The sequence below is a fragment of the Numenius arquata genome, chromosome 3 (genome assembly GCF_964106895.1).
Source record: "Numenius arquata chromosome 3, bNumArq3.hap1.1, whole genome shotgun sequence".
Taxonomy (NCBI): domain Eukaryota; kingdom Metazoa; phylum Chordata; class Aves; order Charadriiformes; family Scolopacidae; genus Numenius; species Numenius arquata.
The window spans coordinates 26,648,589-26,675,395 of record NC_133578.1 but is presented as its reverse complement, the minus strand read 5'-3'; the positions used below and the strand labels follow the sequence as shown (position 1 = coordinate 26,675,395).

The following is a 26,807-nucleotide window of genomic DNA, read 5'->3' as shown; positions in this document are numbered from 1 at the left end:
TAGTAGTATGTCTGAAATAATTTTTTAAATTACAATTGGAAATATTAATAATGCAAAGCTATAGCTGAATAGTATAATGTTATGAAAATAGACTATGGTTTGTATAAAATTATGTTTCTTACTTGTTTTTCGGTAAATTAATTTCTTAAGAAGTCAAAAAAAATGTTTAAATTCATTAGCTGAAATTTCCAAGCTCTGCATTTTGTATTAAGCATATAGTTCCTTAGTTTTGCTCCTAACAAAGCGGCTTGATTTATCAAGGCAGCTGAAAAAAATGGACATGTATTTATGTGTCTAGTTTTAGCTGTGCAACTTCAAAAGCACTGACCTAGTTTCTGAAAACAATTTTAAGAAAAAGGTGAAGTAAACAGTACATCTTAGAACATATCTCTACTGTTCTGTATAGGTGGACCAAGAAGATTACTTTACATGTAAAGCACTTAAACCAAAATAAAACACAGACATGCAAAAAAAAAAAAATGTAGCTTGTACATATATAAGCTCCTCTCCTTCCCGTCCTTCAGGTTTCAATTTTATTGGTCTTTGGAAGAAAAGTATTCAAGGCAATTTATAAAACAATCAAGACTGATTTAGTTTTCTGTATTTTACTGAGGTCTACTGAAGTTTATAGGTATAGTGTTTCTTCATTTTAACCCTTCTTGCTTGATCTAATGGTGAAGTCATAATGTTATTAATGCTTGTTTCAATTGCTGTTAGTGAAATGATGAAAATATTTTATGACTTTTGTGCTAGATCAAACAGAAGGAAAAATGGATTATTTAATCATGTTACAGCCTAGTACATCTTCCTAACTACAAGCAATAAAGTCTAGGGAATGGTACATGAAAACTGAGTAGCATCTTTCTCAATTGGATGTGTTTACATTTGTATAGTGCTTTAAATCTTTAAGCACCATGGAAGCAAATAATTACATTAGGAGTGACAGAGCTTTATGTAATCTTGAAGCCTCTTTTTCCGAGTTACTGAAAACATGTACCATCATTAAAATCCTATCGTTTGAATATATAAGAACTTACATCTAGGAAAACTGTTAGTATAGAGCTATCAAAATTTTCTAGGTGGAATAATATGGTGCCTACTATTGAAAGTGTCACTTTTCTGCCTTGTCATCCATTTTGTTATATAGAAATACAGAAAAAGTGAGCCTGATTTGTTCTCCTTTGTAGAGCCAGGCCGAGGCCCACTACAAAGGAAGTAAACATGCCAAGAAGGTCAAAGCACTAGAGGCAACGAAAAATAAACCCAAAGTTGGTTCTTCCAAGGACAGCGCAAAGACTAACACAAGCTGCTCCACCACGCCAGTCACAGCCAACATCTCTGACAAATCAGGTCAATGAAAACTTTTTGTTCTATACATTCTTTATTTTCTTCTTTTTTGGTGTTTGTACGAGAGAATCTGATTGCATGACTTGTGTTTTCTAAACTATTTACTGTGGTTTCTTGTACAGAATTGATTGGTTTTGATATTATCGAAGTGCTTTTTCACATCTGTGAAACATCTGGTCTCCCAGGGTGCTAAAGTCTATTCTTTTTTTAAACTTGTGAAATTTACTCTTATAAAGTATGGATGCTGTTCATACAGCAATAATAGTGGATGGATGTGGGTGGATGGACAAGTCTGAGATACATGTATTTAGCTGAAGCACAAGAAACCTTTGTAAGAAATTTTTCCTTTCTCAACAGGATAATATTGCTCAAACAGGAAAATACACCTATAGAAATGTAGTGAAGCCTCATGGCGTGGATATTTCCTGACTTCCACAGCTCATTGGTGCTTCAACGTCACTTTTTTTTTTTTCCATATTAGTAATCTGAGGAAGATCAGTAGCACTAATTGCAGAAGAGCTGCTTGAGTCTCTTTCTGCTCTGTCAGTGTTGTGTTACAGAATGAAACAGGAGAATTTCCTGAACTCACTGACAGTCTGAAATACTGTACTTGTTATCCAGGAGAAAGCACCCACTGTAGGTTACCCAACTGTTGGTCTAATAGACTACTTCTGATAAATTTGCTTCTGCCGTAGTGGCCATTTATTATCTTCTTCACCGGAGCTGAGCTTGATTCAGATGCTGTAAGGTGAATGACAGAGTTTTCTGACACACACACCTCCCCGAAAAAAAAAAAAAAAGAAAAAAAAAATCCTTATCAATAGCTATTTGCCATCCTCCATTCTTCACAGCAGCACGAAAACTGTCTTTGTCTGGGTCTTTAGCAGTGACAATGGGTACCAGATGTTGGGTTGATTCATCTAGCAAATCACATTTTAGGTTTGAGATAATATGAATCCAAGTAGCATCTTCAGGTAAACAAGCCATGTTACTACAAAACAGTAGCAAACTACCATGGATCTAAATAAAATGTGGACCATTGGATGGAAATAGATTTTTAAATATTTGATAAATATTTTACTCTCTGAAATATCAAAAGCAGCTTTGGTTAAAATAGCTTACTGCTCCAAGTGTACACTGAAAGAACTCAGACAACTGCTTAAGTAAGATATCAGTTAAAACTTTAGAGGATTTAATGTGTTAAGAATGCATTGTGTGATAAAGTAATTATATCATGCCCTCCCTCGCCTATGCCAAAGGCCAAATAACAAAAGTTTCAGCTTTTACAAATTCCATCGCCTCTTCCATAAGCTGGAGCTATCTTGTGTTTCCTTTGCCAGGTATGAGATCTGTCCTTGACTTAATTTTCTTCTCCTCTGTGCAATATACTTAAAATCATTCACACCTCTACATTCAGTTTTCGATAAAATAATCTAACCAATGACAAGGGAAACCTGCTCTTGATATTTTTATATTGCCGTGTTTTGATAGTGTGTTGTTTTATGCTGTTAATTACTCCACACAAATTAGACAAATTACCATCTGTGTCTGTGTTTCTACATTAAAAATAAATCACAGTGGCAATTTAGTTAAACACTTTCTTAGGAAAGAAACTAGGAGAATAGTGGGATTTTCTGTGAAGGGGAGGCTCCTCAGAGCCTGTTACTGCTCTACAGGAGATTTTGGGTGGGATGTTTCAGGGAACAAAAGCCTGAATCTAGAGTGGCAAATTCTCTGTATATGCAGGTAATGCTGGTCGCAGAGGTGGGGAACGCCTTGGAGACTGGGGTTTCTACCAGGCTATAGAGTTGAAACCAAACCATAATTTTGTTCAGCTACACTTTCCCTTACGGAGGTGTCGTGGTTTCAGCCAAATTTACCAAAACCAGACTGACAGATGACCCTTCCCTCCCCCTCTATTTGTTCATCTATTGTTCATCTGTTCTTTAACATATGTTTAGCTCTTTAACATAACGCTTATTGCAGCTAGAGCAATCACTATGTTGCTTCTGGGAATCAGTGGCGAGGCTTTTTTTGCCTTGGAGCAGATTAACTGATACCATTTTTTCTGAATATTTTAACACAGCTTTCATTCTCTGAGAAACTGATTATTACTATATATTATGTATAGGTATGTTTTAGTTTTCTTTAAAAAATTTCTAATACTAAGAATTTCAGTTCATGTGTGTATTTGTGGTGTTGGGGTTTTTTTTCTGATTTCCTGAAGAAATGAGACTTAATGGTCACATCATCTATCCATATCTTTGCTATTGTCTAGCCCTGTCTTCACAACTTTGACTGTATTGCCTAATGTCAAAAAAGATTCACAAGACTGAGGTTTTAATGAAGCTCCTATAAGTCTGATGAAGATTGGCACCTAGATAGAAGAGAACCTTAACTCATGGTCCATCCTGAGAAATACTGCTGTGTGAGCTCTGTTTTGCTTGGCCTGCTGACTGGCCAGGGACTGTGTTTGCCTTTGGGACAGGGGATTTGAGAAAGTGTATATGTGGTATTGGTCTGAAAAAATTGCATTAGAGGACATAAGGTAGGGGCTAAATGGAATCAAGGAAGGGAATTAAATTCCTCTGCTTGTGGAGCTGTTGTTTAACCATTGCACTTTGGAGGATTGCTGAGTTCCTGAGAAACGTTCATCAAGAAATTAGTAATTCCTGGTGTCCTTTTCTTGAGTATGGAAGAGTAGAATGAGAAGCTAAACAGAGAAGAGAGTTTTAAGTTCTTGTGTTCGTTCCTTTGTTATCCGCTGTACCTTTTGCTGGTATTAGTGCAGAATGGGGAGGGAGTATTATAGTAAACTGATAAACTGAATTTACCTCTTGTATAGGTCTGCTAATAAAAGGACACAACAGGCACAACTATAAGCCTTTTTGATGTGCTGTTGTTTTCAGTGGTGTAATAATGAATTATCTGGAGCTCTCCAGGCTGAACAGTTGCTATATATTGAACTAAAATGTCAAGTTAACTTTGCTACAGAGCCATGTCTTCTGTGGGTCAGACATGGCATAAGATCCAAAACATTTATTTGTCAGTAGTCGCTATTGTACTAGTAACAGGAGAAAAATAATTTCACTGTTAGCTTAGCTTGTGTGATGAATCTATCAAAGGCAAAACCCAAATTCATCCAGTATTTATTTGTCAAAACTTATGATGCAGTGATTTCTCTAAATCTGTTCCTTTCAACTTGAGAAGTGTGGCTGCTGGTAGAGCTACAAAAATTAAATTAATCTTTGAGGACTTTTGGGAAGTTTCAAGAAGAACGTGGGCTGCTGCAGAGAAAAGCGGCCTCAGCCAAGTGGAAATGTGTGACTCTGGAATTTGGTCTAAGCATGGTGATGCCCAAGTTGTAAGAGAGTGGTCTTCTCTGCTGACGTTAATAATACATTATGACTCGGAAATTACTTTCGTAAATTGATCATCAGTAAACATGTAATAGTAAAGCCATAGTACCATAGTGGTGAGTTGGCTGCAACCTCGGGTAAGTGGATATTGATAGGTTGGATTGCGCAAGTTTTGCATCCTAACATGATTAGACTATCATGTGATCTTTCTTTCTAAATGCACAACGCTTCACCGTTTAGAAAATAATTGTCTATTTGGTACTTGTAAATACCACCATTGTATCCTATTCACTGCTTCTGCACAGATGATATGTGACCCAGTTGTTGTTCCCATACCTCTTGTTGGGTCATGTCTGCTTGTCCTGATGGATGTTTGCAGATTGGAGGCGTCCATAGGGGATCCTTTTATAATCTATCTCCCACACGGTTTCTCTGACCACCCAGGAAAAGCCTAGTAACAGCTACAAAGTAGTTTCATATGCTAGAAAATGACTGCTGTGTCACTGCAAGATTTTTTGTAGCTGCTTTGAGACATCATTACAGAACAGCAGTGTAAACAGGACTGAGAGTGGCTCTTTCATGTGGGGCAAAGATTCCCTTCCCTCCCTTTGGAAGCCCAGGATTTTCAGGGTGGCTTCAGACAGAAGTATACATATATGTATGGCATTGCTTTAGAAAAGGGCAGGGGTAGCAACCAGTACATAACACAGCTTAGAATATTTAGAGTGTGTTTTAAATATAGCTCTGAGAATGAAACAGAAGACAGTGTCTGTGATCCCAGGTTAGCATAGTCTAGATGCTTACAGTGATGAGTCCTTTAGGAATGCGTATGATAATAACTGGATTGAAATGTCACTGTTTACTTATCAAGCAAAGAGGAATTCTTTGATCATTCTTCCAAATCAAAATAAATAGTTCAAAATGAAGCAGACAGATGATGTGGTATCACCTTCTTTGCATTTTGCTTTGATATAAAACTCAGGAAGTAAATATAACTGTTTTAAACTAGTCAAAAGAGGCAAAACCAGGTTTCAGATTATAAAAGTAAGGTCATTTTTTTTCTGTCTTTGTTCCGTTCAGTATGTGCTGTATTTCCTTTGTGCCAGTGAGAGCTGTTTGTGAAATGATAGGTATGGGCATTTCAAGTTCAGTCCTCATTCAAATATGATCTGCTACTTGGGACTTAGTAGGTACAGATAAACCCTTTGGATGTTCTATGAAAACTCCTTTTTGTTCAGCTGGTACAGGGATATGCAACATTTTACACCTAACTAGGCCAAATTCTAGACCTTGTTTCAAATCCTAACCCCTCTTATTACTTCTTTCTTCTGTAGCCAGGCCTCAGAGCAGCTCAACAAGCAGTTCTCAGGGTCATGGTGATGATATTTCAGCATATGAGCAGTCCTGTGCTGATCTGCTGTGTATGGCAAGGATGGCAGGAAAGGGATGCGACTGGAAAGTTGTTTGCCAGCCTCTCGATCCTAAGCAGACCCTGTAAGAGTTATTCCAGTCATTACAGCTGTATAACTAAAACCAGCTGGAGGTTGTTCTGAGAAATGTTGTCATGCTAAAGTTTGGTACAGTTTCTGACGCTGAATGGGCTAGCTCACATTGTGAAAACAGTCTAGACGTTGATGGACCTAGTAAATGCCACTTGATGTCATGTAGACATATGGTAATTAGGACTGGCAACTCCAAGCTTTATCAGACTTAAAAAAGCTGACCTTGGGGTCTCATCTGTGTGTTTTAGTTCATTAAGGGCTTTCTGTGGGTGCTTTGACAATAAAACTGGGTGTTTTTTCCTTCTACTCCTAAATTAGAGTACGTGTTGAATCACATTTACTCAGGAAGATGATGATGGGTTGGATTTCTCCAGTGTTCCAATTACCAGTGCTGTTTATGCATCAACTACCAACGAGGTGTAACGTCCCAAGGGAGGGCTCAGTTCGTATTTCACAAGTCCAACATCAGGACACTCCCTTAGTCATGTTGCTTCCATTGCTTATTTTAAAAATCTTTCTGCCAGTGCTTAAATTCTAAACTTTTCCATATGCGTCTTCATACTCGGCGTAATCCTACAAATGATACCAGTTCTCTTAACAAAATCCCTTTCACCTTAACATTTTTTTCAATTTATCATCTTGTTTTCCACTCATTTTAAAAGAGTGGCTTGTTTACATAGCCCCAATAAACTTTTTTTTAGATAATCCTTCAGAAATAGCTAGGAGATAGAGACATGCAGCCTCCACAATTTAACTGTGGTATATCTGTTCTGGAGAATTCTAGGTTGTCATACAGATACCAGTATAAGAACCTTAAACTTTAGGGTGTTTCTAGGGCATTTATTCTTCAATCTTTTAATTCTTTGTAATGCACCCAAGTCCTCTAGACCTCAAAATATGTTGTGACAAAATTGGATTTTGTGGGTGGGGCAGGGAGAGTGAGAGAAGCTGCAGGAGAGGAACACAGGGATGTGTTTGGCTTGCTGTCTCTTGATGTCAATGGACCATATTTAGAGGTTCTATCTTATGCCCCTCAAAGATGCTTGTTGTTATGTCTAGCCTCCATCAAAAGCTACTGATGAGCCTCATCAGTTCTTCACGTTTATGCTTACATAAAGAATTCTACTGAAGTTATATGCTATAAAGCAATCATGCATCTGTGTTTATGTGTATTCAGATAGTGCCTGCTAAGCACAGGCATATTTCTGTTAGATAAAGGCGTTAGTTTATGGTCAACTGAGTAGTAAATTAAATCAGATTCAGCCACCAAGGAGAGTTAGTTCAAGGGCATTTTTTCATTAAACCCTCTGAGGATGGTAAGTCTTGTTCTCTTTTCATTCAATGTTTCACAGCCATCTGAAGATCACTCTGTATTGCCACCTGTTGAAACTCTGTCCCCAAAACAGAGGTAAAGGCACAGTATATAATTCACTGCTTGATCACAGTGTTTTTATAGTTGATAATATAAAATGGAATTAATAAATGCTCATAAATTCATCACAGATACACTGTTGCAAGTACCATGCACATATTCACATGAACATTATATTATCAGTATTGATATGTAAAATATACTGTCAGTGGCACATTTAACACCTGTATTGGATTTAGTAGTAAATAGCTTCTGGGCATTTTCTGGTGGGTTATTTCACCAGCCAGTTCAGGAACTTGCTGTTTGGTTTATGATCTTAGGATGAAAGGTTAGCCAAAAGGATACTTAAAAAATCAAAGTCTATTAACAGGAAATCATTATAGTAGGTTGGATCTTTAAACACTTTCTTCCCTGTCACTGTTACAATTCGTACTTTTCAAAAGTGAATATTCAAGCCTCATCTTTAAATGTGTGTCTTAAAACATGTCATTGTGAACATTTTGGTGTTGATAAGCTTCTGGGAGCTTCTGGAAGTCATCAGGTGTTTCTTCAGTCCGTCTATAATAATGCTAACTAGCGCATATCAAATTCTGCACCTCTACTGAAAACTGATTATAGGTGCCATTGACTGAAAAATAAGCTCTGCAGCTGACACAATTACATTGATGAGCTGTTACAATTTCCTTTCAAATTGAAAAAGGTCAATCTTTTCTTTCTCCGGTTATTATATCAATCAGAAATACATGCAAGCAGGATTTTTTAATTTTTAAAAAAAAAAAAAAAACTGTAAGCTTTTTCTCCTGCAGTAATTTAAGCAGAAGCTCTGCATTAAAAATGTATTGTAAGATGAAATAAGACTCTTTTTGGGTGCTCTGCTCTGTGCCTGAGCATTCATGTGTCCTGTATCATTAAAACTGTGTAGTACTATTACTTTTACTTATTTTAGTTCTAAAAACTGGAATGTCATTGCATATTTTTTCATTAGTGTCCTTAAAATGATACAAAATTTTTCTTACTTTGAGGAGAGGTTAAGATAGGCATTGGGCCAAGCAAGAATAACTCTACTAATGTTGCTGGACAGTGGGAGCGGAGTCAGGGATGCTCTCAGTTACTGTCTTTTTTTCAGGAAGATGTATGTGATCATTTAAAAAATCCATATATATACATTGAATCTACAGCAACCCATTCATATTGTTTGTTATGCTAATGATGTGCCTATTGAATATCCAAAGATATTTTTTTTTATATAATGATGATAATGGAATGACAATCAGATGAATGTGAAATAGTAAAAATTACTAGCAAATGTATGTATGTATGTTTCCATAGAGGACATACTACCAGAGATGTGGCAGTAGCAGAACTATTACGTATCGCATCATTCTTTACTCATCATTGTCTTTACACATACTATTACAGGAGTTCTTGAGTCTTCAGGTAAGAAAATGGAGAAGGTGAGAAGGTGGGACAAAAAAGAAGTAGCTGTCAAAAAGAGAGTTGAGACTGTGATACCAATGTCACTCATCTGCTTTGCAATTTTCTGTTAGGAAGAAAGATGATCCATAAGTATCCTAAAAAGTGAGTGTTACATAATGAGATTTTGTATAAATTGCAAATGAGAGTAATAAAATATCCCCTTCTGTCACCTTAGGATGGTTATTATTTTGATGACAAATGTCAGTATTATTTGCCTAAGAAAAAATAAATTCATGAACCAAGCTGTATGTTTGTTTTTAGATGACTAAGAAATTCAAATCAGTGGAATTTCTTTTTATTTACATAGTACTGAAATTAGCCCTTTAAATCCATTAGAATGGAAAATTCCCCAAAAAGACAGCTGCTGGTTTTCTTGTGCTTTTTAACTAGCCTAGGAGGAGTAGCTTTACCTGTACGTAATACTTTGACAAAGCTTATTAAAGAATTAAATTTCTCCCTTTTTTCTCAGCCTTTGAGTGAATTTAGTCTCCAAATGGAAAAAAACAAAAAAAAAAATGGGTCATGCCCAGTGCTGATGCTTCAGGAGGCTTTGGTTTTCCCTCTAAATGAGATAAGTGTTCCTAGTTTTTAAATTGTTTTTCTGGAAAACATGTACTTATGATTGGGGAAGACAGTCTTGCTGGTGGCTTTTTTTTTTATTTCTCAGCAACTATTTAAGTAAAGGAAAAGACCTCTGAGAGTACAAGCTGGTCTGGCAGCAACTTCCACACAATCAATAATGTGGCTTGATTTGGGGTTTTTTTGGTAAATGTTATTTTTACTCATCTTCGGTTTTGTAACATAAATGCAAGAGATATTTAGAGCACAAGGAAAAATGCATGTTGCTAGGGGATGGCAGGCAATTGTGAGACCAAGAAGTTGGTGAGTTGGTTTTGATACAAAATTGTTCAGAAATCTTGAATCAAAACCAAAAGCAATAATATCCATGGCTGGCACATCAGACACGTAAATAGCTCTTTTGAAAAATCTTCCTTTATCATTCTTCTGCCTTAATTCTGCAGCTGCTGCATTATTGACTTAGTATGAGAAATATCCTACATCTCCTATAGCATAAAAATTATACATACAAACAATAGGTTACATATTACTTCCTTATTACTTGTTTTCAAGGAGATTGGTGTCTGTTAGACAAGTTATATTTGAAATGCAATTTGTTGGTCAAATCTTGAGGGCATGACTAAATACTCTCAGTCCTCAAGCAAACCTGCCACAGAAATCAGTGAGAATGCACAATTATAGATGTCATTTAACTGAAATGAAGATGAGTGTTTCATAGTTGACTTCAATAGCAGTTCTGCCTGGGCAAGTACTGAGTAAGTAGTTCAGACACAGGCCCACGAGAATGTGCTTGCATGCAGATTGTCAGTTCTTCTTGATTCATTTATTTAGACACCCATAAATTTTGTATTGAGTTCCAAAGCACTTTAGCAGCTGTGGGTAGAATTTTAAGATTTTTTTTCACAAACGGCAAATGAGATGTGTTTCTAGTAATATATTTCAGATCCATAGATGAAGGAGGCAATGTTATTTTTGTAGCTGAGGAGATGAACTAAGAAATTTTTAAGCAGAAGTGAAGGATGTCTGGGCAGAATACAGTATGTTTGGTGTAATCTTTGAATGTTATTTTTCTAAGCATTCCTACATTTTTAAAATATTAAAAAGACAATGCAATACTATAGAAAGTTTGCATTCCAGGACCTCTAAAATAAATGTGGCAGAGTCTGTAATGGGAGTATAAAATATTTACAAAATAATAATGTCTGGTGTCAGAAGAAGATACGGTTAACTAGCAAAAACATTCACTTTCACCCAGATGAGAGTCACATTTTGTAATAACAGAACTTATACTGTATTTCAAACTTTATCCAAACTGTATTATAATTTCCAACTCTTAAATTTTTCCATTCCAGACAATACAAACTGGCACAGCTCAGAAAAGATGAAAGGTAAAGGTAGATTTAAAGTAAATTTCCCTAGACATACAGCAACAGTACCCAGGAAGACTAAGCTGTTGGATAGTCTCACTTTATGGATGCTTGTTAAATTAACGTCCACCCTTGCTAGCTGTGTGTTGTTATGTGTCACCTGGCTAGATCCACCTTATTTTCAACTGCTGGCAGCATAGTGCTACTCATCTTGCTGAGTTTTATGAATAAACTTCTAGGCAAAGTTTTCCCAACCTACTATAGCAGGGCTGCAGTGTGTCACTGAGAAATTAGATATCAGCAATGTACACTAGCAAATTGCTCTGTGGTTATGGTTGTAGATTAGCTGGTTTTCTCCAGAACTAACGCACTGAATTTGCCATAGTTACCTGTTCACACTATTCAGTCCAAAAATTGTAAAGGGGTGGAAAAATTGTATTAATCTCTTTTCAAATGAGGATAAGAGAAGTCCAATATAACCTGCATTCTGTAAAAAAGCAGAATTTAAGACAAGCAGGTGAAATAGAGACACAACACAAGTTGCTTCAAGTGAGTGTTAGAAGTTAGTTTGTTTGCTCCAGACATAGTACATGCACTCCTGTATTTTAGCTAACAGTGTAGAATCAACCCTTCTTCTTGTTCCTCTTGCTTTTTGCATGGAGAAATTTTTTTAAATGCCCCTCCCCGCTGTTTTTTTCCCCTCCCCTGGTAAGTACACCCATATTTTTCTTGATCATAGAATCATAGAATGGTTAGAGTTGGAAGGGACCTTAAAGATCATGGAGTTCCAGCCACCCCCCTGCCCTGGGCAGAGACACCTCCCACTCTAGACCAGGTTGCTCAAAGCCCCATCCAGCCTGTCCTTGAACACTTAAGGGATGAGACATCCACAACTTCTCTGGAAAACCTGTTCCAGTGCCTCACCACCCTCAGAGTAAAGAATTTCTTTCTAGTATCTAACCTAAATCTCCCCTCTTTCAATTTAAAACCATTATCCCTCATCCTATCACTACACAGCCTGACAAAGAGTCCCTCTCCTGTAGGATCCCTTTGATCTTGGTCAGTAAAACAGATCTAAAACGTCAGCTAGACAACCAAAACCAATTCCTCAAAAATCCCCAACTATGCAAGGAATTGACTGAAAATCGTAGGTGATATAGTGGTATCCTCACAGACACACCGGTTGTTGGAGCAGCAGGCACTCTCTGTTCAGTAAGGTGTACAATTAGGTACAGGAATAGATTTTGCAGGGCAAGATTTTACAGTTGCAGAACTGTGTGTACTTCTGAATAGTTTTTAAGTCTCATCAGTCTTCTTTCATAAAAATTAAACACATCCAAAATTTCAAAACCGAGCCTTTGTAACATTACATCTTTAACCTGATCAGTTGCAAATAATTTTGTACTTTGAAAAAAAAAGACAGGTTGCTTTGTAAGAAAATTCCCTGGAGTCTTTGGTATGCCAAATCAGAAATAAAATATCCAAGAAATTAAGTATCCACATCGCTGTTGTACCATTGCCAAACAAGCAATACTTCTGAAATGAAAATGATACTTCTGCTCAGCCTGTTGGAGAGTAGTGATGCAGTTAATCAAATAATCAGTCTAGCTACAGAGTTCACTCAATATTGCAGAGCCATCCAGACATTTCCTGATGTAGCTTCAGTATCTTGAGAAAATATGTTGTAGCTTATTTCAATGCATATTTGTGTTTGAGATGAAAAGCTTTATATTTATAGCTTCCATTTATTTCTCATCTTTGTATAGAAACAAAATTGGTTCTTTAGAATGTGTCAGACAGATTTATTTCATGTAAAACCTTTCATTATATAAAACCTAGCTGTTTTTCAGACAGACCTGAAGTACCACAAAAAACATTTTAGAAAAACTAAAGGTAATCAGAGGGTTAATAGATACACTGTGCTGTCTGATTTGCATGTAGGTTTGCAGTGGAATTTTTCTAGAACAGAGCCCTACGGGTTTTTCAGCCTCATTTCTCAGCAGACTGCACAACTGGTGAGAAACTAGGTATTTTGTCTGACAGCCATTAGAGTCTCATTATTCAGAAAATGTGGAGATAAAACAAAAAGGATTTTGAAATCCCTTATCAAAGTTAGCTAACTCTGTCTTAATGAGTGTCAAGAAATAATCTCATGCTCTTTGTTGGTTTTTTTGAGTGATGCTGAGATGCAGGACAGGGTGCTTACAAATGCTGTAAAGGTTGTGACCACGAGTGACTTAATTGCTTTCCTGCTATTGCCTTTATGGCATATATTACTCATAGTGTTCATCTTTTTCTTCATAAAAAGGATAATTAATTGTGTAAGTGCATGCTTTATTCCTTTGTTGCAGTGTGAGCCAGCAGAAGATAAGACTTTCTGTGAAGAACAATGTTTTGAAACTTCTTTTTTTACTGGAGCTATTGTCTGCCTTTCTATTCAGTAGCTTTTCTGCTGGTATATTGAAGGAGGCCCATCTTGTCCTTCTTTCAATCCAGTCATTGATATTCTTCTCCCTCCGTATCTTATTTCAGGGCAAAGAGATGTACAGCAACTATTGTTTCCAGTATAGTGTGTGGGTCCTTTCTCTCTGCCTCAGACCTGTGAGCCAGGGCAGATCCTAGGGTTGGTTTGGGCAGTCCTTCAAGTACAGTGTAGTTAAATAAGTTTTCCCTACCTTGATTTTATTTTGTCATAATTTCTTAACATCTCCCTTAATTACTTTCAGCCAGGCTTGTAAACTTCTTTGACTGTGCTCTCTTTACTTTCATATTTTTGTTTTAAATGCTGCAAATTTTGTTACAATATTTCTGTGGTGCAGCTAAATCTATGGATTTTTCTCTCTCCAAATTCTTTATGTCCTTCACTTTCAAAGCTCTCCATACTTTGTATGTCTTTTGTAACGTACTTTCAAGATGCTGATTGGCACCTACCACCCATCAGCCATTGAAACCAGCTTCCAAAACAGCTTCCTGCTTTTCCTGGTCCTGTTTGTGAAGAGCTCCCTGCAAACAGCTGCCAAACTTTCTTCTCTTACTCTTATCTCTGAAAATTACTTTCGCTGTGATGGATTGAAAAACAGAAAAAAGCTTGTGACAAGTTTGGCTGCCACACCGGTGGCTGTGTTGGTAACTGGTTGTTCCGTCTCTTTTGTGATTCCGTATCTGTCTGCAGCTGTGATCTCTGCCCTTAAACTGAAAATCGCTTGGTCTGGAGACCACCTTATTGTTTTATGTGCAGAAAGCTTAGAACAGCAAGGTCAAATGATAGATTTCAGTAATATCAACTAATTCACCTCACTTCAGCATTGTCAATGAGCATATTTTATAAAGAAGTGTAGTGAGAAATAAGTATCACTTTTTAGTTTTGTCAGATATGCCAGTCATCTAAAATGTCTGATTTTAACTGATAAATTTATTTTTCAATAAACTTTTTTTTACTTTGTCTTTATTGAGGCCAATTTAGCTACAGTGATAAGCTTTTCAGCAAAATTTCTTGGATTGCATACAGCTGTAATTAACGTTAACTGATTTTAACTTTGCTACACAGTTGATCAGGGGAAGAGCATTTATACAATAGTCTGACAAAGTGATTGATTTCCTCGTCCCGTTCTGTAATCACTGTAATGCTTCAAAGGTTGTTTAATGCAGCCCAATATTCATAGGCATATTTGGAGCTGTTGAAATTATAGGGAGAGCCTGAAAATTGGTTTCACTCAGTACAGCTCTGCTGGTTTGGAAGATATGCTTTCTTTACCTCAAAGTCTTGATTAGTCTCAAAAATCAACACTTTAGGCTAATACCAGTTCCCCGTAACACAATTTAAGTGAACTTGAGGCTATCATAAGACAATCTTTGCAGCACATTTCTAGTAACCCATAAATAAAGCATAAACCCTTCCTTTCAGAAATCACTTTTAGTTTTAGTTACTGTAGGAAGTGGCATGGTCAGGAGTTAGTTGAAGGTGTTCAGGGTCATCAAGCTGTCCGTGTTTTTAAAAGCCAGTCTTTCAGTAGTGATGTGCTATTGTGACATACTGCTGTAAACAGGGCTGATTGCATCAAAAGTTTTGCACCTAACCACGTATCAATTCTGCCTATGGGTTGCATAGCCTTGATAACCATGCAGTGATTCAGTTATACATTAAATTATTTTGTTGCTGTGCTTCTTCTAATGTAGCTGTTTTAGGCTGGAAATTGCATGGCTCTTTCTTCAGGTTTTTCAAGAAGAAAAGGAACACAAGTATTTACTGTTTTCTTACCTTTACGAAGGAGAATCATAAATATCTAGACTGCCAAAAACAGTTTTTCCATTATGCTCTTTTCTAAGCTGACAATATGTTCTGTTGTGTGAGCAGGTGGAAGAATTATAAAAACAAATCTCCATCTCTAGGATGGGAAATTAGCAAATCTCTCAAAAGAGCTTTGGTGTAGGGTTGTCTAGAGCAGCAGTGGCCGCTTTGCAACGTCTGTGCTGCCCTTCTGTTGTAAGTACTTTGAGCATGACTGCTCTTCAGTGCCTGCAGCTGGGGGACAGTGAAAGGGGGCAAAGCTGAAGCCTGGCAGTGGGTGGTTATAATCATGGCATGGTCTCATCATCACAGCCAGCACCGCCCTGGGAGGCTGTTCTCTGCCCTGGGATCCTTGTCTGCGCGTGTGCTCAGCCTTTGGCACAAGACATGGATAATGGTCCCTGGTTCTGGCACAGAAGAGAGGCAGGCAGGTGTGAAGCTATACTTTTTATCACGTGCACACACACACAAAATACATATTTTCAGTAATCGAAATATCATGTCTTCTGTTACTGTCACAGTAAGAGCACGTTTATTTATTTATTACGTACAGGCAGAAAATGCACGTGACAGTTTTGTAAGGGCTATTAGGATCATAGCAGAACTCCGTATCTAAAAGCTTTTAGCGTGCATGTGGGAAAGGGCTACTGCAAACGTATCACATGTATCATCTTTACCTTGAATAATCTTTTAATTTCAATTGCTATTTGGACAAGCTGTTTGTTGCAAAGTTATGTTTTGTGTATCTTCAGTGATAAAAAACTGCAGATAGGCATGTTGTGGGATGTTAAGTAGCAATGACTATTATTGATACAGAAAAAACACAATACCTATAGGCACATTTTAGTATGGTAAAAAATAATTTTAAAATATAAATTTATAATGTGCAAATATATGTATGTTATAAAATTGTAAACACTTCACACAAATTGCAACTCTCTTAAAGGTAATTTATAAACCAAAGTGCTTAATGGAATGGTTAGGGGGATAAAAAAGAATATTCTTTTTGCTTCCTGTATGGACTACATTGATCGCTGTCAATCATTGGACTATGAGCTGGGGCAGAGTGTTCACATTCAGTTTTTCACCAGGAAAGAAAATGACTGAAAAGAAGAGATGCAGGTTGAGTGTCAGAGGGAAGAAGCTTTATGGTAACATTTTTTGCCTTTTTTGAGCTAGGGCAAAACTCATTCCCGTAGCTGGACTAGGATTTCAGCATTAACAAGTAGGTCCTATAGATTATGCCATAGCAACTGTAGTGGGAGTCGCGTGACCTGCGAAGGTCGGTAAATCACTTCAGCTGATCTTACATTGGAAGCTAGAACCTGTTAGATTTCAACCTGTCAGATGTTACCCTGTGCTGTGCCCTGACTTTGGTACATACAGCTGAAATGAGGCATTACTAATTAGATAAATAAGTCTTGAATTTTAACATGGTGCTGACACAAACATAAGGCAAACAACCAGAAATATGTGAAAACAACTTCAAAGCAGAATTGAAACAATGTAAGTAGGCAATGAGAGCATTGATATTACTGAGCCCAAAGCAATACTTAATTAGCTTGCTTTATTTTTTCCTTGGGCTCTGTTTCAAAATAAATTCAGGCTTCAGTAAGAACTTGAAATGAACTATTGATTTACTTGTCTGGAGTCTTAAGGAAAAGGGAGACTTAATTTAAAGACAGGAATTTAACACAGATGAAATATGTCCTTCCTATGTGGAAAAAGAACATAGGCGAATACAGTGCAACAGTACAGGTTAGATTTTAAGTGAACCTCTTGCATGTAAGTTACAATGTGAGCATTTCAACCTGACCCTGGCTCAGGCTGAATCATAGCTACATTTTTCTGGGAGGAGGTTGGTACCACTGTGGTCTCCTGCTTCCAGCTGTGCTCTGCTGAGCTGTGCTGCAGAAGCCAGTGCATCCCCGGTCCTGGGCAGGATGGACTCACTCATGCCCTTGTCTGGCCTCTGCCTGGCTCTGTTGGGCTCTGTGGGCTTGGCCCAGGTGGAAATCAGAGCAAATTTGAGCCTATTCTCAATAATACTTGCCTCCAGAAATAGCAAGAGGACTATAATCCTACAGCTGCATCTAACCATCCACATGTATTTTATACAGTGATTACAGTTTGGAAGTATGTATATGCATGCAGGCATTAACAGTTACATTTCTGATTTCTGTGAGGAGATATTATTTGTTAGCTCTGTGCTTTAAGTGCAAATAAAAAGGTAATCTTCTTCGTGCTTTGTAGATACATGCGATTTGCATTTCCTGTGCTTTGCACAGTCAAATACTTGGCATTTCTGTCTCAAACATAAAACTATAAGTAATGATGTTTTGAATTCTGTGGATTGAAAACAATAAGCTGTTATCAAAAGCCCATTCAGAGAAGTGCAATTTTCTGATTTTAGAAGCCAGGAAAACCCAATTCTGGCCCCTCTGCAGTGACAAATATGCACTTAGCTCAGTGTACTTTCTGTGGGAGTTAAAACGTATAATAACCTTACAATTATGATCTTTGAAGATGTTCTGCATTAAGCATTTAGAATGGTGGAAAGAGACATTAATTCATAGAGGGGCGTGTGTCTCTCCTTATACACATATATCTCCATGGATGAAGAGCTTATTTGTGTCAGGAAGCTTTCCAAATGATGGTATTATTATGTGAAGTGAGGTTCTTTCCAAAAGCTGAGAATCTGGCAGAATTGAGCCCAGCTGGATGCTGGTAACTTCTGTCTAGTTTTCTAGAAGTTTTCATGTTAGCTTGTTATGCATTTTATACTCTAGAATTGCTTTGTATTATAAATAGTGAAAACACTGTAAATCTAGGGAATATTTTAAAAATTGACATACTATATCAGCCGGTGGCTGGCTAAGTGAGGAGAAGTGGGAAATGAAATCTGTCATTTTTCAATCGTCTGTTAAATTCAGCGATGGAAAACCATCACTCCGTGATGGTAATTGGTGGCCTGTGTAAAATGGATCTTACTTCATTGCTCAGGATCTCGCTCCACAGACGCTTGATGGCAAAACAAAGAAATAAAAATCTGCTCCCTCTTGTTGCAGAGGGTTTGAAGAGAGAGGTCAGGCGCTGCAGGTGGGAGCGTGAACTCCATTCAGCACTTGCTGCACGAAGGGTCTCTCAGGCTGGGCGTCCACCCTGGCACCCATCAGCTGGCATTCCTGCTGGCCCCCTCCTTCTCCCTCTCAGGAGGAGATGATTTCTATCTCCAGAAAGTCTCTGAAGTGTTTCAAAAGCACCAAATCTTTATGCTTACATTAAAAAAAAAAAAAAATCATAGGAAACAACATAAAAAAACCCTAAACTAGAACTGTAGTCTCTATATATTAACATACAGCTTGCAGGTTCTGCAGATGTATTATTTTTTTAAGGCCTGAAATGCAAAGTACCGAGGAACCTTCTTTTATTGCAGCCAGGTTCACATACATCCTGCAATTATGCCTTTTGCAATCTGGCATAATATTGCATAGAAAAACAACAACAATGTGAATTCATAAATGGCAGCAGTTCAGCGTGTTCCCTTTGTAGAGGTTAGCACCTTTGAGAACTTTCCATATTGAAAGCTCTTTAATTTGAAATGTTAGCAAATGCTGTTTATTAGAACTGTGTATTATATGAAGACTCACAAGTCATATAAAGTGTTCTAGGTTTTTGCAGATGTGACTTATTACTATAGTAACATTAAAATTGAATAGTCTATGAACTACGATTTAACATCGCTTTCTTTTGTCATACTTTATCGATCAAAATACCTCCAGAATCTGGTTTTATCATTAATTTAGTCCTAATAGTAGTCTTTGTATTTGATCATTTTCAGTGGTTAATACAGTTCATATCATGTAATTTCAAAGTATTTTTATTGCTACTGTAAAAAATAATTCTTTTATTAGAATTTTCTTTCTCCTAGTTTTTAACAATCTAAAATTGATGTACTGCAATGCACTTCTGGGAAATATGCCAACAACTGTGGGTTTAGTTTCAAGATGCCTGCTCATAGTTCATACGCACTCTCAAGGGTTTGTTGTAGGGGTACAGTCCTGTTTTCAGAATTCTTGGTAGCACAGTGTTGGCCTGATAGACAGAGTGATGTTAAGACAGAGCCTGGTAGCTGTAAACATAAAGTGCAAGGGCCCATATTTGAAAATAACCAAGTGGTCAAAATAGAACCTAGTTTTTGAAATCAGTTCAACTCTATTTAAAACTATGTCGTAGGTTTCAAATGGGATATAAGCAGTTTTTAAGAGGTTGCTGTTAAGTAGATGTTGCACTTGCTTAGACAATAAAATTTGATTCCTGTTGTTTGGAGTGATAACGTCACAGTCTTCTGCAGTCATTTCTTACATCCATTTTGTTAGGGTTGCTCGTACCAGCTCCACTCTACTGTCCCTGTCGCATCCCATGTTCTTTATAGGTGAGCTCATTTTACTGCTGGCAGCTAGTATGGCCTGTGGTCACAAGGACTGCCGCTGAATAGGTTAAAATGCAATGAGCTCTTGTAGACAACACGTGGGCAAGGAGCATTTGAATACTGGCTCTGGCACAAAGTTGCTCTTTAGGCACAGCTGGGACATTTAATCTCTTACCTTGCGATTGCCATCTGTAAAATGAAGTGATACCTGCCTACCTGTCTCATAGGAGCACAGATGATTGACTCATGCGTGTAAAGTGATACAGGAATGCACTGAATGCACATCAGAGCCATCTGATCTCCAGATATATGGGGAAGCATTCTTGGAAAAACCTAAAAATATTAGCAGCTGTGTTCATGTGTGCAGTGCAGTACCGTAATCTACTCCTGTAACTGAAATGAGGGATATCTATATCATATGTCAAGATAGTGCTGAAGCCTTTCAGTGTTCTCCCAGTGACTTTGAGAAACTTGGACCATTCTAAAGGCAAATATATTGTTTTTCAGAAATCTTTTTGTAATGCCCAGTGCAAAGGCTCACATGTTTCTGAGTGCTCTCCAGTCCTTAACCTTGGCTGCCTTTGGGCTTTCTTGGACTCCTTTCAACTGGCCAAACCCACAGCATGACAGCAGCAACACTTGGCATGAATCCATGTTCACTGGTAACCTTAAAAACAGGAAAATATCTCTTTTTGTCAAATTATACACATTTCATGGTAGGATTTTAAAAAGATTTCAAGGATGCTGCTGTCCTGCACAAAATGAGATTAATTAGGCCCCTGTTGTGTTGCATGCACTAAAACCACAGGACTACTACTGTATGATTTTTTGTGTGTGTGTGCAGGGTATTATGACATAGGTATTTTGCTTCTTTTAGAAGATAAAGGGAAAGCAAAACCCAATAGTGCAAGTCAGCAGTCCAGTACAGAAGTGGGACCTTTTCTTCCCAAACCTGGAGCGGCGGTAGTGGCACCTGTAACACTTGCCTCATCCTCCAAGAGCACAAATGGAGCTCCTAACACAGCTACTGAGTCAGAAGAGGAAAAAGCCAAAAAACTGCTTTACTGTTCATTATGCAAAGTGGCTGTGAATTCCTTGTCACAACTAGAAGCCCACAATACAGGTGAGTATGAGCACAGTGCAAGTCAGTTTTGTGTTACTGTTTTCAAAATTCAATGTAAGAAGCTGGTTTTCTGACACTGTGGTAGCCACGCTCCACTGAAGAGACTTTTGGTTAAAACCTGCAATGGCAAGTTACAAAAACATTTCTGTTAATGACAGTTTCATGTGTGGTGGTTGATATTTTATTAAAGCTATCTATAATGTTTTTTTAACTGTCCTTCATGTACTCTATAAGCTTTTCGTTGACAAAATCCCTACAGTTCATGTTACCTAATCATACCTAATCGTCATACCTCCATAGTGAGGGTCATAGTGGTTTCCATAACACCAAGGTTTATAAAATATCAGTTCTCTATCTCTTTCATATTTCATCTCACTATCTCTGGTGTCTGTTTTTTTGCTGGTACAACTTACAGTAAGTTTTGTTATTTGATATTTTTGATAATTTTAGGGTGGGCTCCTTAGATTTCCTTGATGTCCTAGAATCTTTTGACTACTGTGATTTAGATATGCTCCCTTTAAAAGGCCACAAGCAGCAATCCATAATGTGCTCTGGCTGCTCTATGATGTGCTGGTGATGTAAAGCTTGTTAACAAACCATTGAAGCTGGTTATACAGCTGTGATCCATTCTTGAAATGGCCAAAGCAGCTGTTTCTTCCAAATTAGAGGATACGTTTTGAAGTATTCCTGTTCCTAGGCAGGTTTTGAGTGATTGTTGTGGTTCCTCTCCCACTCTTGGCTTGGTCCTGTTTTGTGATTCACCAGCTATGTGGATCTTGGCAGAAGAACAAGCTACAAACTCCTTGGCCATACACCCCTACACTGCCCCCAGATAGAGAGGCAGTGGTCCAGCGTGCCTGTTGTTCCTTCTTTGTACAAGCTCTTCTTTCATTGTCTGACTTTAGTTCGAGGAAGTGGGAACTACACTGACCAAAACCAGTCATCATTAATCCTGATCTGTGGTGACTTTGACCATTCTGTCTTGAAGATAAATGTGTTTGAAAAAGTCCCAAGGCTGGCGGCCATGGTTGTGTGTTGCTGATCAGTAACTCACCTGCTTCTCCTTGTCCATTAGGCTCCAAGCACAAGACCATGGTCGAGGCTCGGAATGGTGCTGGTCCCATCAAGTCTTACCCTAGACCTGGGTCCCGGCTGAAGGTGCAGAACGGCAGTAAAGGCTCAGGACTGCAGAACAAGACGTTTCATTGTGAAATCTGTGATGTCCATGTTAATTCAGAAATTCAACTTAAACAGGTAGCTTGCATGTATCTGGCATTCCTTTGTTGTTTTTAGTTGTATTGCAGTATTGTAGGTGGGATGTAGGTCTGTGTGAAGATGTTTTGGCAAAAAATGAACTCAGTATTTCTTTTCTGTCATCCCACAACTATTTCTAAATAGTTCACCATAGGTCAAGATCACTTAATTGTTTCAGCTGGGAAAAAAATGGGCTTGAGAGTTATAAAGCAGAGGTGGACAAGGTGTCAGTATCAATGAATAACATGGCAGATCTAGTTTAAAAGTTTGCTTTTAAACTGGAGGGAGATTTGAACTTTGGTCTCCCAAAAGGAAGAAATTCTGGGTTGAGATTCCCTGAATTCCTCTTTTGGTGCTGTTTCATTCTGCTGGGATACTTTTTAATAGTATGTGAGAAGGACAATGTGACTTGAATCTATTGGTTTAGGACAATCAGCAGGAGAGTAATACTGTAGATATGTCTGAATTGTGTAGAGCAACATTATCATTAACAGCGTAGCTGTATGAACATGCAGCTCTTCTCTGGCTGAGCTAATTAGCCCTGGGTTCAGAGCTGTACCAATACAAATACATTGTTTCTGATATCCAGACGGGAATCTCTGTCTGGATGATGCTGTGCTATGTCGGTGTGTCCTCTCATTCTCTGCTATTTCAGTTATCTCTAAGATAGTATTAAATTGCATGGTGTAGACATATCCCTGGGTACTGGTTCTTCCTTCAGTTAATATTGAATTATTTATACAACTGAACAACATCAGCGAGACTGAAATTTACCTGCTACTTCTGAATATCCCTATGACCTAGTGATTACAGCTCTACCTGGTTCAGAGCTCCTCAAGTGGAAAATGGAAATACTAACCAAAATATCAATAATTTGCAGAGCCTGTCTTGGATCACAGATTTTGCTGTATTTGATTAGTTTCTGATTCTCTATTTGATGTGCTCCAAATTGTTATGTTTAATTTAGCAAAACTCATCTTTGCTCTCTCTAAAGAACCTACTTTATCTTACAAACAGGGGCTTAGGCATATCCTGCTGATAAATTGATTTCGAACTCAAAACTGAGAAATGTTTAAACAGCTAATTAAATGTGAGTATATTTATTTCAGCACATTTCCAGCCGAAGGCATAAGGACAGAGTTGCAGGAAAGCCTATGAAACCTAAATATAGTCCTTACAACAAACTGCAGCGCAGTCCAAGTATTTTAGCAGTAAGTATTTTTATTTCTCATCACTGTCTGTGTGAATTTATGACCTTGGGGACTCCCACCGCACAGAGACAGGAACATGACAGACCTGACACTTCCGCAGCATTTCTCCCCCTGCAGGCTGAATCTGCACAGGGATCAGATTTGAAGATAGTTATGTATTCTGTCTGCCCAAAGACACGCAGACAGCACTGCGAGTGTTATTTACTGCTAGGAAGAAGGGAATAATCAGTGGAATGGGGAATGAACCACACGCCCCGTGGAAGGGTGTCGGCTCTGCTGGGCTGGTGCACTTCTCCTTGAAGGCTGCAATGTATGTACTCTGTGTGCCTGGGAACCTGAGATAACTCTCAGTTATGATGGATGCAGTCAGGAAAAGGACATAAGATGGTAAGATATAAAAATACTAATGCTCGTTCTCTGCATACAGCAAAACAGAGTGCTGTGTGGAGGTATTATGTTGGTACAAGAGTCATCAGGTGTTCAGGAGAATTGATTGCCTACCTGCCTGCTTGGGCTGTGTCTGTTATTGGCTATCAAAACACCTCTCCCGCCTTTGTGCCAGAGCCATTCCCCTCTCACACCCACCTGCATTTCCAGGAATTCCCCAAGCTGGTTCTGCCAGTCAGCTGCAGCAGGAGTTCAGGCTGGCTCTAGCACAGCACAGATTGTATGTTTATTTGCTCATGACTCAGCCTGTATTTTATTCATTAGGGAAAAGTACATGCCACCTATGGCATAAAAACAATTTATAAGTTGGAAAGAAAGAAATGCAAATGTGTGTGTGCGACAGTGAGCATGTGTAAAGCCTTTAAAAGCTGAAATATTAATATGTCTTTCTAATTTTATAGAGGCAAATGAAAATGCTGCAGGCTTTCTCTAAGTCTCCCCATTCGATAGGTTCTGCACACGCTAATCTTCATTTGTGTAATACATCATTTTATAATTCATTGCACAAGGAGAGACCTCCATTAATAAAGGAAGGCTATGAGTACCTTTCCCCCCACAAATGTGTGATTGTGGTGCAAACCATTTTCAGTGAGATTGTAGTGTATATGTTTCTGGTTAGCTTTTTCACGACAAGCCCCAGCAACCATTGTAGGTCATATGCTGAGTAATAATTCTTTCAGAAAAAAAAATCCTTTGTGGTATTGTTCTTAAAAAAATATTTCTCTTTTGAAAAAATCAGCTCTGCATTGGCAAGTAACAAGCTGACTGAACTAATATTAGTTTCCCATCTTGACCGCTGTATTTTTCTACAATTCAGTTTTGCAAGTGGAAAATTTGACTTTTAACATGTTTTTTTTAATGTTTCTTGCACGGTTATAATTTATATAATTCAATGTTGTTCAGTTGCAAATTATGCTTCCTTCTAAAAGTCAGTGTGACTCAAGAGATTTATGTATCTGGTTGCTTTAATTGCCTTGGGAGTAAGAAGACAATGTAGATAAAATTTCTAAGCATTGGAGATGAGGCTTCTGTGAGAAACCATAGAGTATCAGGGTGCATTTTTTCCTTATGTAAAAGTGGGCATGGGGAGAACTGTATTAACATTGCTTTTTTGTGTGTTTTATTCCAGGCAAAACTTGCATTCCAGAAGGACATGATTAAGCCACTGGCACCTGCTTTCCTGTCATCTCCTCTTGCTGCAGCTGCAGCTGTGTCATCGGCTCTGTCCCTTCCTCCCCGTCCCTCTGCCTCCTTGTTCCAGGCGCCTGCAATACCACCAGCTCTCCTCAGGCCAGGCCATGGTCCCATCCGGGCAACACCTGCCTCCATACTTTTTGCACCATACTAATTTATTGATGTAAAAAAGAGATAGTAGAAAGGGCAAAAGAAAAGCAGGAAAAGGGTCGAGATTTTAACATGTCTTTCTCTTTTGAAATGCCATCCAGCGTGACACCTCAACCAACAACACCATACAATTCCTCATTGACAGTACTGCGTTTTGGAGTCTAGACAGCTCTCTTTCTCAGTCTCTCTCTGTCTTTCTTTTTTTTCAAATCTAAATAGAGAGTTATTTACTAAAAACTTAATTGCTCATAAAATTTATACGATTAAAGATTCATGCATCTATTAGGATTTTTTTCTTTCTTTTTTTTTTTTTTTCAATGTGTATGATGCACCTTGGAATCAAGGAACGTAAAATATTTTCCTGACAGACTTGAAAACTAGGGTCTTCCTCGCTAGCACTTATGTAAATACTTCTCTGAAAACCAATGGAGTATAATCTATGGAAAAAAAGGTAGATGAACCAAATGCCTGATTGTGGATAACATCTCAAAAATGAATTGCGTCCTTTTTTTTTCTCAGTGTGCTCTTGTTGACAGGGATTGTGTACTGTCCTAGGCCCCAGTACTGGTGTATCTCGTGTAGTACTGATGTATCACGTCTGATTTTAATATTTTTAGTTTCTGTGCAAATGTTTGAAAGCAATGCAGCGCTGAAGCTTTTAATTATTTCTTTTGTGTCACACTTTATTTAGAGAAATTAAAAATAGAAAGCCATATAACATATAGTTAAGATTACTACTTGTTTGCTACTTTCATTTAACTTATTTTTGTTGTTTCCTCACTGGTGTTGCTAAGCAATGTTTAAAGAGAAAAAAAAGCTTTTTCAATTGCACATTACCACAGCTCACATGCATTGTTCAAGAAGACAATGGATCCATGTATTTGTACGTAAATATCCTTTTTTTCTTCATTTCTAACTAGTTTCCTTTATAACAATGCTGCATAATGTTGTGGGTCCCTAATGCAATAATGTACAGAACATAAAATATTTATAATTGACCATATTCTCTGTTTATTGAATATATTGCAGTAATGCCCCACCTATCTTCTTACCTCCCCAACCCTTTTATAAAGGTGATATCAATATGCAGTACTCAGACTGAAGTCATTATGTGATAATGGAGACAATAGGTGGAAGAAAGGAAAAAAAAAAATAACTTTTAGAGCATCTTTATCTGCAATCCATAATAGTAAAATGTCTGTGTATTTTTTTAAATGTACCTTTTCAATAAAATAATATGAAAAATATACATGCTTCTTGTGTTTACTAATTGGTACAGGGGGGAAAAAAAGAGACTGGAACAAACAAATTTAGCTAAAGGAGTCTTCAGGAACAGGCAAAGCATTGGAGTTGCAATAAAGTATAATTACAGAACCTGTGTTTACTTCCCTTGTGTATTAACATCTTTTCCTTGCTACATCCTGTTACAGCCTTTACCGGGGCTTTTTTGCAGTAAGACAGTAAACATTCACTACATCGGAGATTCAGAGGAAGAAGCAGTAGAGCCAGGTGGGTAATTACGGTTTTGTTATTGCACCACCAAAAGCTACAACACGGTTATGCCATCTCTGATGAAGATTAAGGATTAACTTTAAAACCAGCCTGGGCATACCTGAGATTGGAAGCAGCTCACTTTAGAGCCAGGACTTGCTCTGAAGCATGGGCAAGGTAGGCAGCTGCTTGACACACTAGGCTTTTTAAAGGCA

General features: G+C 37.9%; 1 protein-coding gene across 3 annotated transcripts in view; it reads left to right on the top strand.

The window, feature by feature from the left end:
• ZNF385B (zinc finger protein 385B) overlaps positions 1-26,341 on the top strand; it is a 138,917-nt gene extending 112,576 nt beyond the window's left edge. For 2 of the 3 annotated variants that reach the window (XM_074145174.1, XM_074145173.1), the window contains 5 exons: positions 1,188-1,350; positions 20,600-20,845; positions 21,921-22,099; positions 23,209-23,310; positions 24,887-26,341. In XM_074145174.1, the coding sequence (XP_074001275.1) occupies positions 1,188-1,350; positions 20,600-20,845; positions 21,921-22,099; positions 23,209-23,310; positions 24,887-25,105 (909 nt within the window). In that variant the 3' untranslated portion in view covers positions 25,106-26,341. The remainder of the gene's footprint in view (positions 1-1,187; positions 1,351-20,599; positions 20,846-21,920; positions 22,100-23,208; positions 23,311-24,886) is intronic. The other variant, XM_074145172.1, reaches the window with a different exon arrangement.
• Positions 26,342-26,807: the final 466 nt, after the last annotated feature.